The 19,448-nt window shown below is 43.5% G+C and overlaps 1 protein-coding gene across 1 annotated transcript in view; it reads right to left on the bottom strand.

Annotated features, from left to right (window-relative positions):
• CD247 (CD247 molecule) overlaps positions 1-19,448 on the bottom strand; it is a 98,034-nt gene that overhangs the window by 1,428 nt on the left and 77,158 nt on the right. Inside the window, exons 5-6 of the mRNA XM_066598551.1 lie at positions 18,410-18,442; positions 16,975-17,028 (exon numbers count right to left, since the gene is read on the bottom strand). Of these exons, the coding sequence (XP_066454648.1) occupies positions 16,975-17,028; positions 18,410-18,442 (87 nt within the window). The remainder of the gene's footprint in view (positions 1-16,974; positions 17,029-18,409; positions 18,443-19,448) is intronic.

Below are 19,448 nucleotides of genomic sequence, written 5' to 3'. Positions count from 1 at the left end.
CATGAATTGCCATATTGTAGAGCGGACCAAACACCCCATCACAGTCTTGATAATTCTATTTTGGTTCCCGAAGACTTCTAAGAGAGATCCGACCTGATCGAGCAAAGGTTCCATGTTTTTGGACTGAGCTAGGGATAGATGTTCTCTTAAGTAAAAGTTTACTTTCATCCAATCAGTCATCCTTTAGGTAATGGTTTCTGTACAATAGACCTACAATAAGGACCCCAACATATCTCTAAGGAGGCCAGAAGATGTGACTCCATGGTAAGACTGCCTTTTATGTTTCTTAGGGTATATCAACACTAAGTTATTCACAATGGCTTTAACACAGAATCCACGCCAATTCCACATTAAAAACGAGGTGAAGCCTGTGTCCATTGCGTCTAATGGGAATCTGTGCCATAATCTATAGGATGCAGACTTGAAATCTGTATGCAGAAAAAAAATGTCACTTCTTGATGGGGGGTTTACACATCCATAGCTAGCATTATGTCCGCTAAACAGTCATCCAGATTTGCACTAGAAGTATTTTGACATGTCTAAGGGTGCCCATACATGCTGCAGTTGATCTGCCCTAACCGCATACAGATCCCCAATAATTGTATAGCAGCATCTGGAATTGCTATTAAAGTCCAGGATCGTCGTTGTAATTCGTATAGAACAACATGTGGTTAAAGTTGATCACTGCATCGTGCACAGGCAACGTATAAAGACTTAAGGCCAATTTACACCAGCCGATGATCACTAAAAAAAGAAAAAAAGGCTAATCGGCGATCGTTTTAGCGATAATCAGTGTATCTAAATGTTCGCCCATCGCCCGCTTTTCGGGCACTGCTAGTTGTTCGTTAAATTCAGTCTAACCTAAAAAAACGTTGTTCACTCTTATTAGCAGTTCTCCACAGGATCATCTGCTGGTGTAAATGGGCCCCTTAATGTGAATGTTTGTCCTTTTAGTCCAATTAGGTCTAAAATTGTGTGCCATTATTATTCTAATAGATCGTTGTTAAGGTCTTGCTCACATCATCAGAAGTTCCATTAGGAACCTCGGTCGCTGAAATTGTGCTGCATGCAGTGCTATTTCGTCCTGTGAGGTGCCAGATGGGCGAACAGAATAGACTCCATCATAGGATGGTTCTGTTTGGCTGGGGGTGCCATTTTCCTGCTCTCCAAATGGAGTAGGAAACGAAAACCCAAGGCATCGGTATGAACTCTGTATAGTCAAAGATTTAACTCCTTCCTGCAAATCACCATAAATGTAAAGCACTGGAAAGTATTAGGCTCAGGACTTAAGCCCACAACATACACAGTGGGAGCTGACTCTAATATTCAGCTGTGCTGTCGCTACAATGACCAGCATCGGATATAACTCAGATCCCAGACATCTAACCCCTTAAACGGTGTGGTAAATAGTGACCGCGGCATCTAAGTTGCTAGGAGATCATTCATTTAATCCTTTGGCACCTTACATTGCAATCGTAGGGGTTAAAGTTAGTTATAGCATCTGGGGACCTAGTAATGGTCCCTGCCATCTTAGTACACCTATAACACCTTGTTAGAGGCAGGGCCAATAGGATTAACCCTGAAAGGCAATAATAATAATGCACTGCAATGCAGAAATATTGCAGTGTATTAAACAAGTACTGAAGTGTTCACATATTCAACTTTTTAACCCCTTAATGACACAGCCCCTTTTTTCCCCCCATTTTTGTTTTTTCCTCCCTCATTTAAAAAAAATCGTAACATCTTCATTTATCCATCGACGTCGCTGCATGAGGGTTTGTTTTTTGTGGGACGAGTTGTAGTTTTCAATGGTGCTATTTAAAGTACCCTATAATGTACTGAAAAACTTTTAAAAAATTCTAAGTGGAATAAAATGAAAAAAAAACAAAACGACATTCCGCCATCTTTCAGTGTGTCTTGTTTCTACGGCGCACAAACTGCAACAAAAGTGACATGATAACTTTATTCTATGGGTCAGTACAATTTCTACAATACCAAACTTGTATAGGCTTTTTTTTTACTATACTACTCTTTTTTTTTTTTTTTTTTCAAAGACATTCAATTTTTTTCAATTATTTTCTGCTGCCATCTGCTGCACACAATAACTTTGTTTTTTCCCGTCGACGTGGTTGTGCGAGGGCTCAGTTTTTGCGGAATGTCCTGTAGCTTCCATTAGTACCAATTCAGAATACATACGACTTTTTGATCGCTTTTTATTGCATTTTTTCTGGGAGACAGGGTAACTGAAAAAGTGCATTTTTGGCGTTCTTTATTTTTTTCTTCGGACGACGTTCACCATGAGGAGTAAATAATGTGCTACTTTGATAGATCAGACTTTTACGGACGCGGCGATACCAAATATATATTTTTCTTTTATGATTTTGATTTTTTATTATAGATATGGCAAAAGGAGAGTGATTTAAACTTTTACTTTTTTTTTTTACAATTAATAAAACTTTATTGATTTAAAAAAAAAACTTTTCTTTTAAGTCCCTCTGGGGGACTACAACACACGATGCTTTGATCGCTCCTGCAGTATGACGTAATGCTATAGCAGTACGTCATACTGCATTCTGACAGGCAGCCTATCATGGCACCCCACGGAGATGGCTTGAGAGGCAGTCTCTCAAGGCAGCCCTGGGGCCTTTTAGAAGGCCCCCGGCAGACATGACACCTGCACGGCTCCCCCGATCTCACCGCTAGGGGGGCTGTACGGGACCCCCTAACATCGTTCGAGGGATTTAAATGACGCTGTCACAATTGACAGCGATTGGCCGTACGGCCGATTGCAGGTATTGCCCGTGGGTGTCAGCTTTAATAAACAGCTGACGCCTGTGCTGTATGAAGAGAGGTCTCCCTGCGACCTCTCTTCATACATACCCGGATGCTCCAGGACGTAAATGTACGTCCTGGAGCGGGAAGGGGTTAAATTTAATAAGCCACTAAAGAATATTAAAAACTGAAAAAATCCTATGTTCTTTATTATGCAAAAGTTAAAAAAAAATACACTTAAGCAGCGTCACCATATGTGTAATAACCCGAATTAGAAAGGAAACGTTGTTTAATCTGCATGGTGAGCTGCTGTAGAAAAATGCTAGAATTGCTCTTTTTGCTTATCCTGCCTGTCAGGATACCTCAAAATTGTGCCACTGGAATCTACAGTTTGTTCTGCAAAAAAAAAAGCCAAACCCTCACACAGCTCAGTTGATTGAAAAATAAAAGAAGTTATAGGTTTCAGAATGCGGCAACACAAAACCATTTAATATCATTTATACCGCAAGGTGAATGCTGTAAATAAAAACAACCCAATGCTAGAATTGCCCTTTTTTGTTCAGCTCACTTCTCAAAAAATGGAAAAAAAAAGTGAACAAACTGTCACACGTACCCCACAATTGTATAAATGGAAACTGCAACTCATCCCACAACATAAAACCCTCACACTGCGCTGGCTATGGAAGAATAAACATAGTATGGCTTTCAGAATGTGGCAACTGAAAAACAAATATTTTTAATTGCACTTAGCAATGCATTTAACAAGTTAGTCATACTGCTGGATGAGCACTGTAAAAAAATTGCATTACTGCTGCTATTTTATCATTTTCCTTCCCCCACCCCCCAGAAGTATTAATTAATAAGTTACGTTTCCCCAAAATGCAGCTGATTCCACAAAAATCAAACCATCATAAGGCTTTGTAGACAGAAAAAAATATTTTTAAAAAGTCATGGCTTTTAGAAGGCTGAGATGGAAAAGCAAAAAAAATTGTATTATAAAGGCCACAACTGACTACAGCAATAGGGGGTTAAATTGTAAGATTCTGTCTGCCTGCAGTTGCCACTAGAGGGAGCTCACTGTATACTGTCGTATACTGAACTAAACAGTATGCTGTGAGCTCCTTCTAGTGGTGGCTGTAGGCAGAGTTAGATCACATAACTCCATGTGTTTGGAGGGGATTTGGAGCTCTGTATCAGAAAAACTCAGTTCTGACTGCTATAATAAACAGATTAAATTAATCAGCACACTTTAAGCTGATAACATATATTAAATTGGTGTCCCGGACAATCTCACATCTGTGATTACCAGCAGGCTTTGCCCTTGGAGGTAAACAGGGAGCTGTCCCGCTGTCCAAGATGAGCATCACCTGATACGAAGAGCAACACGATGCTGAATGTGCCACCCCTAAGCCCATCTCCATATAATGTTTTTATCAGAACAGGAAGGGGTTAATCTGGCATATTTGGATGTCAGTCTATTCTCTACTGCATCAGATCATTTCTAAACCTGCCTCACGGTGGGGGCTTCAGGGCTGAAAAACATTATTATTATCTTTTTTTTTACTTGTCACTTTCCTCTTTCGTAATTTTTTTACTATTTCACACTCTTCTCCTTCCCCTGATAGTTGTACATTGCAATAAAAGTCTTGGCGCTCTGTCTCCGTGTCAGCGAGATATAAAGAGCGCTCTTTTGTACAGCTCAGCGCCGCGCCTTTTTATTTTATAAATATATACGAGCAAACTATCTGACATTATCAAAATAAATAGGCGAACCCACGGGGGCCCCATCTCAGGCCCTCTACTCTGTGCTTGGAGAGAACATTGCACATAAAGAGGCCGATATTAGACAAGGACCATTATTCTTTCTTAGAGGCTTGAAAGGGAAGGATCAGGAAATGTGAACTTTAAGAGATGATTGTTCTAACTGCTCCTCGTTAATAAGTCTTCCTTCCCCTCCTTTCGGCAAAAGAACACAGGTCTCTATGGCATATCGTAATATATCACAGGCTCCATGATCATAACATCCAGATGCATGTCCATATAACATGGCTACACCGCCGATGGAGGATATAGAAGCCAATGTACCACACCCTTCACATATTAAGGACACAGCTGGTGGCAGAAGATACTGACTGGTTCGAAGACATCATCGGGTATTCCTGTAGGATAGGTGATAAAGGTTTGAGCGGTGGAAGTCTCACCGCTAAGCCCCACCATTCCCAAACACAGGGATCCTGTGTCGTCGTCTTCTCCTCATCACAGACCCACTACACACACCAACAATGACGTGGAGGCTAAATTGAGCAATGGTCGCATTATTTTCAATGGGGCTGACAGAAATAGTCAAGTACAAGCACTCAGCTATCTCCATTGAAGACTAATGGAACGGCACCGTCCATGCTCAACCGTTGCTCCACTCAATGTCCTCCTCATTGTGGTGGTGTAGTCAGCCTGCACGGTGAGGAGAAGAGGGGGACACAGGATCCGTTTTCAGGATCGGTAGGCATATATTGTATTTCAGCCGCACTTCAGTAGCGGTAAGCCATTCCAGCGACCTCATTGGTTGTTGGGTACACCCCCCCCCCCCCTTTGGAGATCTGCACGAGTACTACTTCACGAGACCCGCGGCGGGTTAGGGTTAGGGGTTAGGTTTAGGGTTGGGGTTTAGGGTTGGGGTTAGGCTTAGGGGTTAGGGTTAGTTGCCGACCCGTCTACGGCCGTGCTGCTGCTTATTTAACGGGCTGCCCACTCGTGCACATCTCCAAAGGTGAGTGTGTACCCAACAACCAATCAGGTCGCTGGAATCGCTCATCGCTACTGAAGTGCGGCTGAAATACAAAATATGCTATCGGTAGGGGTTTCAGCAGTGAGACCTCTACTGATCAGTCTTTTATCACCTATTCTATGGATAGATGATAAAAGTAAATTCTGGGAACACCCCTTTAAGGACGGTTGATTGTCTGCTTTAGGCAACCTCTAGCTATTAAGGCAATTGATGGGCATTCATCCACCATTGCTCTAGAAGACTACCTATATTCGTAGGCAACGTCTGACACCCTTTGGTCACAGTAGGCACCTTGTCTACCTCCATTTTCCTTACAGGAATACTCAAGGGAAAACGAATACTTATATAGTGTTTAGAGACAGTTAAGGAGTTACTGACCACCATTGGGCCCAGGCTTTGACACATCAGTAGACCCCAAAGGTCCAGCAGAAGACAAGACCACTTGGAGGTGACTTTGGTGCAATCACTTAACACCAGGGTTTTTTTTTCATGGACCGATTCACAAATAAGCTATTAGATCTTTTTGAGACCCCTCCCCTGGTAAGATTACCGTACCACCCGGCTCACGCATGATAAAGAATAGTAAGCACAAGAATCTCTGTCCACCAACATGGCACCGTTGCTCTCTTCCCAGTGACCACATGTGTGTTTTTGGTTAATGAGGTATATATTTGCCTGCCTGCATGTGCTTATATGCATGTGGTGATTGTGGGTATGTGTGCATGCCTGCATGTCATGATGTGGCAGTATTACATGGAGGATTTATTTGAATGCTGTTTGAGACTATTATATTGGTAATATTAACATACTTTGTTGGCACCTTTTAGGCTGGGGTCACACCAATGTTAACCCATCCTAGGAGCCAAGCAACAAAATAAAGCTAGAAGTAATGGATCAGACATATGCCAGACAGACCCTCTTGAGTATAACGGGGTCCATGTGGCTTTTTGCGTGCTGGCAGATATTTTCCCAGATGAAATCCTTTCTGGTATCTCATGCTGGATCCTGGAGACTTCGAACAAAACCTTTGGTGCAGATATGAACATGGTCTTAGCTGTACAGTATGGTATTTTTTTAGGTTTACTATGGCTTTGATATTTAAAAGGGTTGTGCCAGGATTACAAGTTACCCCTCCTATCCCTATCAGCGCTGGGTTCCCCACTGATCCTGAGAGCAGGGGACCCATGTCCTCCTCACTGTTGGCTCAGTGCACCCCCGCAGTGAGGAGGAGACTGAATAAAGCACTGGTCGCATAAGCGCTCCATTCTTTTTCAATGGGGGTGAAGAAATAGCAAAGCCGTAAACGCTTAGGTATTTCCATCAGACCCATTAAATGACTAGAGCGCTGACCGCGCATGCTCAACCAGCTCTCCCTTTTTTTTCTAACGTTACTGCAGGGGGGAAGGCTGTGGATAGAGGATAATGTGAAATTATGGCAGAACCTTTAATGTGTTTTTTCATAAAGGAATAAACTGTGTTTAGCAAGTGCCTGTGTGCATCCTAGTGTATTTGTGTACATGCTTGCATATGCACAACTGTGAAACCCCTTGACAAAATCCTGTTAATGTCCATGATAACTAGAGAGAGAAATAGATAGATACACAGAAAAACAGATAGAGAGATACATACGACATAGATAAGGTAGATACTAGATAGATATTGTTACGGATAGCGGAAGTGGACCCTCTGTGTTAACCAACCAGCCTGGCTTTTGGACCAGACCTGGTGTGGCTGGTAGCTGACCCCAGTTGCAAGGCAATCTCAGATGGGGAAACTTGCCCTCAGCTAATCAGGAAGATGGGAAGACCCCTGCCTAAAAGCAGGGTAAGCGTCCTGATAAGAACGGCCCCACTGTATTGACCTCGGGGCTAACTATCCCTGACAGGACACAGGGATGATGTAGTGAACACAGGGCACACAAAACCTAGAACAGGGCTGACTTACCACAGAGACTGGAATAATGCACAGACTGGAAGGAAATAGACAAACGCACACAGGCTAAAGCACAAGGCAAAGAACATACAGAATAAACAGATGCAGGATCAAATAGACAAAACGGTCCTGAGACAGGCGACCTAGATGTGTTGGGTGTCTGAGACAAACACACAACAATACTGAGGCAAAGATGGAGGATTCTCAGCTCAGCTAAATAGGGAGGTAATTACTAATTAAGCTGCAGCTGGGCTGTGAGCATTGAGCAGGGTTAACTAGTGCAGTGCTGATAGAAAGTGGAAGCAAAGAGTACATTCATACAGAATGAGCAGAGTGACACCCGTGTCTGCCCGGAACAGCAAGAGGGCGGCAGACACAGATAGCATGCCTAACAGATATGACAGAGATAGAGAGATATGAAAAAAAAATGCAGAGGTATGAGAGAGATATACGAGATAAATATGAAATAGAGAGACAGATAGGTAGGTAGATATGAGATTTCAGATAGATAGACAGATAGATAGAAAATAGATAGATATGAGATGCTAGACAGATTAGACATGAACCTGTCTGATTCTCCTCTGGTAGACTTCTCATTGCTGTTTGTAGTCAGCCACAATTTGTTCTTGGTTCTGACTTTTTCTTGTAATTAACAGTAAACAGCCGACATTCACTTTTCAATCTGAACCCCGGATTCACTTTAGCAAATACATTACTTTCAATTTCATTCTCCGGTGAAACCTGTGTTATTCCCCCGGGAGATTTTCCTCACCGTTGCTTGGGAAAATTACAGGTTGTTTATTACCATGACAATACCGAAGGAACAGTGTAACTTTGTACCGCACAAACAAATGTTGTCATGAATATCGATTTTTGCTGTACAGGTTACCTTTCTATTTTATTTAAAAATAAATGGAAAAAAAGCAAATTTGAGAATACGATTTAAAGATACACATAAATTCATTTATTTTTCATCCAGATAAAAATCAATAGTTACAAAATAAGAGAGAAACCATTTCCAAATAGAAATCCGTATGTCAGGTTGCTTTTATTGTCTATTCTATTATTGGCTTTGCGCCACTAGGGGGAGCTCCCTGTGTACAGACTTATAAAACTACCACTAGTAGACGCTCAGTGTATACAGATTTATATAGCCACCACCAGAGGGAGCTCCCACTGGACTCCATAATCTGATTTTGTTAAGATTAGCTATTAACTAGAGATGAGCGAACACGTTCGGCCCCGCCCCTTTTTCGCCCGAACACCGAACTTTGCGAACACCTCGGTGTTCGGGCGAAAAAGTTCGGGGGCCGCCGTGGCAGCGCGGGGGGGTGCGGCGGGGAGCGGGGGGGAGAGGGAGAGAGAGAGGGCTCCCCCCTGTTCCCCGCTACTGCCGCCCGCGCCGCCGCGCATCTCCCCGCCCCCCGGCGGCACCCGGACACTTACGCGCGAACACTCCAGTGTTCGCTAAAGCCGGTGTCCGGGTGCGGATGTGTCCGTTACGGACACGTTCGCTCATCTCTACTATTAACCCATCGGCATTTAAAGGGACAACACACCTAGAAATGAATTATACAAGTAAACAGAAAAATAACTTGCTTCCAGTGTTTGCTAGTTTGTAGGATTTTCTGCAGCTCTTGAAACAAACAGATTTACAGAGGATATGGGGGTTAATTTCCTCTTAATCTCTTCCATTTCCAGTTGACAGATTACTGATTGGGTGGGTCTTAGTCAAGAAGATGGAATCAGCATACCGCCTCTGATATTGCAGACAGAAAAAAAGTGGAGAGGGGGAGACACTTGCTGCAGACAGTTGCCTTACAACCAGAGGCGGGTCTGATATGAGGTTTATGAAGGGGAGGTATAGAAGAATTCTTTAGGTGCCACTAAAAAATTGATGAGATCATATAAAAATGTGCTTATACAGCTACTGCTCCTTCAACGATCTCTGTATCTTTTGTCTCAGGGGCAGATTGGCCATTAGGGCATTGCCAGAAGGCTCATAGCCAGAAAGGGCCGGCAGCTCATTGATGAGTGTTCCTTGAAGAACTTCTGAAATGCATTTTATTAAATTAAGAGTATCATGGCAATAGTGGTTCATAAGGGGCCTTTAATGACTGAGGGCCCAGAGCAGTATCATTTCACCCCTTTCAGGGATCATGTATGGGTAAGTTTTGAAACTTTTTGACTTTTTTCCCCTAATATACATACCCCTGTGACCTGTCATATAACTACAGCTGCTATCTGCAGCTGTCACTAGGGGGAGCTCCCTGCATACAGATGTATACTCTTCTTGAGTTTTATACTAGGTACAGAAGTGGAAAACATTACCTTGACATTTACCAGTTATGGACTTAATTAAAATGTACCACAATGTCGAATGATCACAATATGCCAGCCATGTTAATGATTGCTATGTAAATAAACAGTGAGCTCCCCCTGGTGGTGGCTGCAGACAGACATAATCTTATCATTTATCCACTTACATATATATACACTCCTCAACATTCAAATTGCAACACCAAGAAGGGAAAATCATGGAATTATGGAAATCAGAGAATCGATAGATATGTAAAGGATTTGCAAATGCTAAAATATTCAAAATATCTCAATTTATTCAGCATTGAGTATGAGCGCCACGCACAGAAATACATGCACTTACGCGCCTTGGCATGCTATCAGTAAGGTTATTAGTGGTTGTCTGAGGAATGTTCTGCCATTCGGCATCCAAAACATCAAGATGCCCTGCTGATAGCTTCCTTTGTAATTGTCAACCACTGATGTCCCAGATGTGCTCAAGTACAGAGATGTTGTAGGCCATGGTAGCACTTTTGGGCCACAAGCAACATGCAGCCTGGCATTGTTATATTGAAAACAGTACCTGGAATGAAGACCAGAGGGGTCCGACTATTGTACATTATGCCACCATAATCCCAGGAGTAGCAGCAGTGTGACGTTCCCTCGAGAAGGCCTCCTCATGGCGTTGCCCACGTGGTCTCTAGACTAACCTCCAGATATTACTGAATCCACAATAAACACCAGTAATGGTCGAAACGTCGCTGCCTGTACCGTTTGTTTTTATGGATTTGGAATAAAAGAGCATTTTTGCATCATCTCCTTGTCTGCTGCGGATCCCCTTCATCTATCTGATATTACTGAATCCCAGACTAAATCGTGACTCATCGCTGAAGAGGATAGACCTCTATTCCAGCCGCCATTGCCGTCTTGCGCTGCACGATGATAGACTTTGAGTGCCGTGGTGTGAGGTCAATGGAACACTTGTCATTGGGCTTTTGGCTCGTAGCCCAATGCCGTGGAAGCACCTTCTGATGGTTTGTGGAGACCCTTTTGATGCCGTAGGCTTGGGATGTGATGTCCAATTTGACTTGCAGTACAGAATGGATCACTACGCTCCATTCTTCTAATTTGGCAATCCATCTGTGCATGTGGTTGAAAACACTTGCCTTCCATTAGCCTTTATTACCATTGAAGCCCCTCCCACATGCCACAAATTGGAGCTAGGTGCTTGAAAATGTGACATTTACATATCTTAGTGACACCTTCTATTTCCTCGAGTTGCGTAACCTTACGGCTTGTACTTCTTGGTGTTGCAGTTTCAATGTTGAGGTGCGTATTATGAAATTAATCAGCACAGAATTTTTGGGCCTGGACATGGAATGGGGTGGGCAGTTGTCTAATCCCTCAATCAGGAGAGGGGCGCACTCTGAGTTTTGTTATGAAGCCCTATGATTTTTGTGATACTCTGCATCTTTTGACAGGGCTATAACCCATTTTTTCTCAACAGAAAATCTCCAATTTATGACATTTCTGTCTTCATAAAGGCAAACTAACGCTACAGGCTTGTGTGTGCAGGGACAGGATTTGTGCTGTGCTCCAGGAGGGTTTTGAACTGTGAAACGTGTCAGCTCCACAATTGATGAGACTCGCAGGAGAGAAATGAGCATCCGACCCATCTTGGGAGAACAGAGAGATTTATTGATCCGAATGTTTGGCCAACCCAATATGGTTTCACAGGAGGAAATCTGCTCATCACAGCTGTAATGACTTGCAGAGAGGTCTGTAATGTGCTTTAGTTTCTCCTGTTTTTTTACATCCTCTGTTTCTAACCCATTGTGGCAGATTTAATAATACTGTACTATACGTAATGTAAACTAAGTCCAAGCAGTCTAGAAATGCAAGGACATGGGGTGGTTTCACACCTGCGTCGGGATTTCCGCTTTCCTGCCCCGTTGACTTTCCGCTCAGCTGCCCGGCTTTTAGCTTGAAGAAAAATTGCCTTTTCTTCTGTTTTTTTTTTTTGTGCCGGATCTGCGATGGAACCTCTGAAAGTTCCAACGCAGATATGAAACCACCCATGCATGCCATAGAGACCGCCCATACAGCTGCCATAGGGGCCATGAGAAGGTTGACGCAAGGAAGGCTACTATGTGGACTACTATGAGGCCGACACTGTGGAGATTGCCATCAGGGTGATACTACTCTGAGGACTGCCGGTATTCTCTTGAGGCAATGACCATAAGTGATTTAGGATCTACCACCAACTTCAGTATTTAAGGTACTTTTTACGGATTTGTGTCTTTCCGGTCTCTAGCGCTTTTTACTTCCGGCTAGAATCTACCCTGGCCCAAAGCAATAGACATTTGGGCTGCCCTTCGCTTGTATCCATAGTGCAAGAAAAAGGGTCTCTCTCCCCTTTCCCATTGAGTAACTTTCAGCTATACAGATCAGTTGCTGTCGATTGAAATTCGGAACTCTCCTTGTGGGGTCACTATAGTAAAAAATGTGCAATTATCCAGCATGTTTCCTACTAATAACAACTGATCTGGAGGGGAAAGCAATGCAAGAAAGGGTAGAGCAAGTCGGGGGAGTAATTCCAGTAAGTTGTGCAGTCAGACGTCACAGCCCTCCTAGCAGTAGATAGTAATGTAGAACTACAAGTGCAAGCTAGCTGGCCTTTGCATTACTAATAAGCTTATACTCCCGGAACATGGAGCATTGTGCTGATCTTGTACATCTCGGGCAGACAGCACAGTATTTTCTCATTTCCTCCGGAGGAACAAAGCAGACGATGCACATATTATACGTCTCCTCGTGCCCACTGTGCCATCTGCTGTCTTACTGAACATACTGCACATTGGAGACCTGGAGTGCACATAAAGTACGGCAGAGCTAGGAGAGCGGGCATTGGCCATAGATAACACACTGTGCTTTATGCCCTAATAATAATAACACAGTGCAACAACCTGCCGCTGCAGCCACCGGCACAATGTAACGCCATATAACACAGGCACCACTTCAGCTACTACTGCGGCATACAGCGCATACATAACAATCCCATTAGATTTAATTGGAACTTTCTGGGCGTAATTTGTGTTTCATATCATTTTCAAGATCTTTGTTAAAGGGAACCTGTCACCACCTGTGAGCACCAAAAACCAAAGTACTGGTGCCCATAGGACGGGTTGTGTGGAGATTTATACTCACCCGGCTGCCCGTTCCTGCTCTGTCACTGGTGCAAGTTGGCTCTAGCGGACTCCTCTCTGCAGCTATACATGTACTCCCTTAGAAAACAAAAGCGGCAGGCGTGTAGCTAGAGGGGGTGCAGGGGTAGCAGTTGCTACCAGGTCCTGAAGCCTTAGGGGGTCAAAATGCCCCTTCATCACATAACACCAGTATTATATGCAGCACATAGTAGGTAGGGGACTCTCTTACAGTTTTTGCATCGGGCCCAAGAGTTTCTAGTTACTCCTCTGCAGAGCAGACTCATCTCTGCAGGCTGCGCACGCACAAACACACTATGGTAGGGTGCGGGCACAGCTGCAGAAATGAGCCCATAGATACCAACCTCTATAGGGGACAGAAATTGGGAACCAGATGAGTATAAAAACGACATTCCCAGATTCCTCAGAAATTGGCCCATGAGCACCGCAACTTAGTGTAGATTCTTATCCACATCCAAAAGTGGCACAGACATAATACTTCTCCATGCCGAGGGTTTGTTATAACTGTATCCAGTCCAGATAATCCTCGGTGAGGGCGCTTTCACACGGGCAATAAAATCGTGACAGCACATGTAAGTGAAGCCTAGGTGTTCTTATGGGTTCCTTCACATTAGCAATGTTTTGTCTAATGCGATTTTGCGAGAGAAAAAAAATCGCGGCATGCTCTATACAGTCACGATTTGCGAATTTTTGTAGCCCATGTCTCCCTATGGAGCCTCCTTGTGTATCACATTGCATTGCACAAACTAATTTTCGTGCAATGCAATACGTTTTTTACATTTCCTACTCCTAAACTAAGCCCCAGCTGCATTCTCTCTTCAGAGCTCCGCCATGTGTCCTGCAGTCTTCGTTTGGCCACAGAAGATCACTTCCTGATTGCAGGCTTGATAAATCCTGCCTCCAGGAAGCGATGGCTCTGATTGATTTATCCAGCACTTCACAGCCAATCAATGCAGCACTGGATCAACCAATCAGAGCCATTACTTCCTGGAGGCGGGATTTATGAAGCCTGCAACCAGAAAGTGATCTTCTGTGGCCGAACGAAGGCTGCAGGATGCACGGCGGCGCTCTGGACAGCAGCAGGACGACCCAGACCGAGGCTGCTAGGTAAGTTTTCTTTTTTTTTCTTAAGGGAATGCAGCTAGGGCTTAGTTAAGGGGTAGGGCTTAAGCTTCTTGCGATAAAATTGGGTGATTTTAGAAGACACGATGCGTGATTTTTCACAAGTAAAACACATCACTGACGCTACAAAATTGCGGGAACACAGCTGCGATATTGCCGTGATTTTGTAGTGGCGATATTGCTGTTGTGTGGAAGAGGCCTGAGAGTAATGTCCCATTTAGATGGGACGACAGTAGGCTAAACAATTGAGTGCTGACGTCACCGCTAGGCTGTTAGCGCTCATACAGAGCATTTAGGCAGGCTCCTCCTCGCTCAGCGCTGAGCGAGGACCATTTACACTGAGTGAGAATCTAGCGATGATTTTCATGCTGGTTGAAAGTGAGCGACCAGCGATCTGCAAACGAATAGCGGACAATAGCCGCGCATTTAGACACAACAGTTATTAACCCTTTGCAATCAAATTTTGGATTCAGGGTTTCCTAGGGGGTCTTTTCTTTCGGCCATTATACAATGGCGCCATAAGCAGGCTAGAGCCAGTAGTCCGATATGGGACATGCTGGAGAGGCCCCCCAAGAACATAGCAGCCAGTAATATACAGTAAGAATACCCTGTCGGACGTCTTCCAACATCAGAACTGTACAGGCTTCAATCAAAATGTCTTTAGACGTCAGACAGCGGATTGGAAAGGGTTAATGCACGTTAATCGTCCCGTGTAGATGACCCTTTAGTTCACACTAGCGGTTTTTGTTTAGGCCGAGCTGTTCTGTTGTGGGAGCAGCTAAACTGAAAGAAAGTGGAAATGAAAAAAGAAGCAAATGGAAAACTTTCCACTCACTTCCGTTTTACATCGACAGTAATGTTATAAAAATCAGTCAAATTTCAATCCGTTTTGGTTCCATTTTTTCTTTTTTTTAAACTGGAAATAAAAGTCCCCCGTCCGCGCTTTTATTCTCATGTGAAAAACGGAATGGAGACAGAAAATACAGAAATGAACTGAAGTCTTTGGTCTCTCGATACATTTCTATGGTTTGGAAACTTTTTCATTTTGCTGTTCCCACGACAGAACAGCAGGATAGAAATGAAAACGCTCGTGTGAAAAGGCCCAGAGCGAAACACATCATCAACTCTACTGTTCTGATGGTTTGTTACAATGTATCAGTGCAGGTAACATGTATCAGTTTGGAGTCAGACTTCTTTATCCCCCAGAGAATTGTCTAGAGTGGATACAACTGTAACAAACCTTCAGCTGTGAGAAGTGTTAAGTTTTTACAGGACTTTCAGCCATTGGATATATATATATATATATATATATATATATACACACACAGCAGTGTTTCAATTTATTGACTGAAAGCAGAGATCTTAAAAACTATGCGGAATTATAACCCAAAATGTATTAGAGAGTTGCAAAACGTTTCAGTATATAATAATCAAGATTTATTAACATCCGATCAGAAAGAGATCCTGTAAGGGTTGATCTGCGGATAGGTAATAAAAGTCTGATCGGTGCAGGTCTGACTGCTGGGACCCCCATAGATGATAACAGGGGTCCCACTTCCCCCTCTATTTTACTCATTTATATAGCGCATACATAGTCCATAGCGCTGTACGCAGATTGTCATCACTTCCACTGGGCCCTGTTCCCATGGGGGCTCGCAATCTAGATTTGCCTATTGCCATGTTTTTGGAGTGTGGGAGGAAAACTATGAAACACAGGAGGTAGAACGTACAAACTCCATACAGATGTTGTCGTTGGACACAAAGCATTGCAAGGCAGCACTGCTAACCACTGTGCCACCGTGCTGCCTGCAGCTTAAAATGGAGTGGTGGCCAAGCATGTGCACTGCCATTCCATTCATTTAAGTGGAATTAGATGGTGGAGCTCTTGTACTCATCTGTCTCGAGCAGTCCGTTTAGTTGGTTATAATTAGGCCGCTCTACCACATATAAGACCTGGGCTACACGGTGACATGACTGCTATAGGGTCCTATAGCCCAAAAAAGTCTTAAAGGGGTTGTCCCGAGGCAGCAAGTGGGTCTATACACTTCTGTATGGCCATAATAATGCACTTTGTAATGTACATTGTGCATTAATTATGAGCCATACAGAAGTTATAAAAAGTTTTATACTTACCTGCTCCGTTGCTGGCGTCCTCGTCTCCATGGTGCCGACTAATTTTCGCCCTCCGATGGCCAAATTAGCCGCGCTTGCGCAGTCCGGGTCTTCTTCTTTTCTGAATGGGGCTCCGTGTAGCTCCGCCCCGTCACGTGCCGATTCCAGCCAATCAGGAGGCTGGAATCGGCAATGGACCGCACAGAAGCCCTGCGGTCCATGAAGACAGAGGATCCCGGCGGCCATCTTCAGCAGGTGAGTATGAAGACGCCGGACCGCCGGGATTCAGGTAAGCGCTGTGCGGGTGGTTTTTTTAACCCCTGCATCGGGGTTGTCTCGCGCCGAACGGGGGGGGGGGTTTAAAAAAAAAAAAAACCCGTTTCGGCGCGGGACATCTCCTTTAAGTGAACCATGTTGGAGTTTTGTGACCTTCACAACGTTGCTTGCAATATTTCTTTGTTATACAAAGCTACTACGGTCATGTTGTGCTAGTCCCACCAGCATGTAGCCCGGGCCTGACGAATCCACTGTCTGAATGCATCTGTCCAGATCAATTGGATCTGTTAATTTGTTACGATGGAAATATCGAGTTTCACATTATTTAGTTCCATTTGCCAAAACTGTGCCACTACCATATGGATTAGCCTCATTTACACCAATGGCAGGTGAAGCACAAAGTAGCCCAAAAAAGTATCTTGCACCATATTAGTCCCCAGTGAAGACACCCACCTGTTTGACTCTGATATCGCTGTAGGGATCGTTCATCTTGTCTCTCTGCAGGCCCTGAAATGTTAAAGGCAAAAATATTCAGTATCCATAGAAAGAATTAGACTCTGGTCCATGGGATGGGGCTGCTCAACTCAGGCAGGGAATGGTTAATAGTAATACACAGAGATGAGCAGTTCCCTTTATCGGCATTTTGCTTGGGTCATATTTATGGCCGGACATAGGAGTGTGCCGAGTCTACGATTGCACATGGGGGTTCAGATGAACCTGTTGAAGGAGGCGCCACGTATGGCCTGACCGTATTAGTGCTATATAACATGTAAATGATACCAGATTACAATATATGGGGCTATTGTGTCACTGTATGGCAGTATTTGTGCTATATAACATGTAAAGGTCACTGTATGGCAGTATTTGTGCAGTGTATGGCAGCATTTTGCATTGAACATTCTGGCACTGCTACCTAGACACTGCACTCGTATTTGCGGTCTATATTGGCGGAAGCAATATATTGGATCATTATTTAGGCGTTTGTATGCTATTTGGCCAATGTATGGCACTGTTATTTGGGCCATATGATATTTCCATTGTATGTCCCTTACACTGTTTTGTATGCTTATTTGTACAGGTGTCAGTAGATCATATGGGGCAAGGGGCATCAACAGAAGGTACTACACAAGGAGTCATTCAACAAAAGGCTTGGCCATATTCCCCTTATATCAGACAATGGAGGCAGAAATAGGGATTAATATTAGATTATAATCTCTACTGTGTTATATGCCTTAAATATGACTTGCTGACAAAATTCCGTAAAAATTTTGGTAAAAGCTTTGCACTCCCCCAGTAATACAATCGCCCAATAATTTTTTTTCATGCTACCATTCATGTTGGAGGAAGAACAATGCGAAGATACACAATCTTTCTCTGTCCCATAGAAGTGAATGGAGCAGTGGCCACACATTCACATGGGGCATTTGTGGTTCGCAGATGTTGGGATTGCTGGGTGTTCCAGTGATTGGACCCCCAGTGATCAGACATTTATCATTTATTCTTTGGATAGGGGATGAATGTCACTAGTGGGAAAACATCTTTAAAAAGGTTGTCCATGACTTTTTGGATTTTCTTCCATTGATGAAGTGTCCTCAGAAGAGGTCTTTAAAAGACGATTGACTTGGATCCGCCACTCAGATCCCTGCCAATCAACCGATTACCGGTGCAGCTCTCATTAGATTCAACAGGAATTGCGTCTGCAATACAAACCCAGGCGGCTGTGCTATGGTTGACGCTATCTGCTTCCTGTGCGGGACAGGTCATCAATAAAAAAAATTTTTTTAAAAGTCCTGGACAACCCCTTTAAGGCTCATTGCTCCCTACCTTCCACCTTCCACATCTATCATATATCACAATAACATTTTATGTCGTCCCATAAAATACTTACATGATAGACCGAATTTTCTGGATTCTTCGGCCGCTGCAGAAGAAATCAGAGATTATTATCGAACAGAAGGTAAATCTATGAGAACTAATGAATATTTGATGATTTGTCGTTTGATGTGATGATGCTGAGGATACTTCATGTTACAGATAGTAACAATCTGAAACCTATTATGTACTGATATTATTTTTAGTGTATAAGAATAACACGGGGTATCCATATAACGCCTTATTTACACGAGCCTATATCGGCCAGCGTTTTCATGGTCTGCCAATATACGCTTCCAACTGAGCAGTTTCCCCCCCTTTCCTCTCCTTTACCGGCTCTCTGCCTCTCTCTCCTCCCCTATGAGCGGTTTACAATGAGAGTGGAGCTAAGCTCCCGCCCCTTCCCAGCCCCTCTTCCGTAGCCAGCTATGGGAGTGGACAGGACATAGCGGAGCTTAGCTCCGCCCCAGTCCCACCCCCTCCCATTGCAAATGCCGGACTGGAGGAGAGAGACATAGAGCCAGAAGGGAGGGGGGGGGGGGGAACTGCTTAGATGGAAGGGTATACCAGCTGGCTGTGAAAGTGCCGGCCGATATACACTTGTGTAAATAAGCCCTAACAGAAAGGCCAGTATTTGGTAGAAATGCCAAATGAATCAGTATTGCGGATCACTCCACCATATATTACATTCCAGCACAAAAGAATTATTATTGCTATTATTAAATGTATAGAATGATAAAACCTACAAAATGCAAGAATCCTGACCTGACTGATTTTTACCTTATTTTTCACAGTTAATCGTGATTAATTTCAAATTATAATAATAATAATGTATTATTTGTTTTCGATGACTCCAGGATCAGACTACACTGGGTTGGTTTGTAGTCTGTAACCATGGAGACACATAGGATGTCATAGGGGCTGTAAACACAAAACCGTAAGATTTTTGTTTTTAAACAACATTATTAGCAAATTTGGCACATTGTTCATTTTAGATGGATTGGGGAAAGAAATAAATGGTAGAAACAGCCTGCAGTACAAACCCTTAACATGAA

This window comes from Eleutherodactylus coqui, chromosome 4 (genome assembly GCF_035609145.1).
Source record: "Eleutherodactylus coqui strain aEleCoq1 chromosome 4, aEleCoq1.hap1, whole genome shotgun sequence".
NCBI classification, from domain to species: Eukaryota; Metazoa; Chordata; class Amphibia; order Anura; family Eleutherodactylidae; genus Eleutherodactylus; species Eleutherodactylus coqui.
Note: the sequence above shows the minus strand (reverse complement) of the source record. Positions and strands in the feature narration are given on the sequence as shown.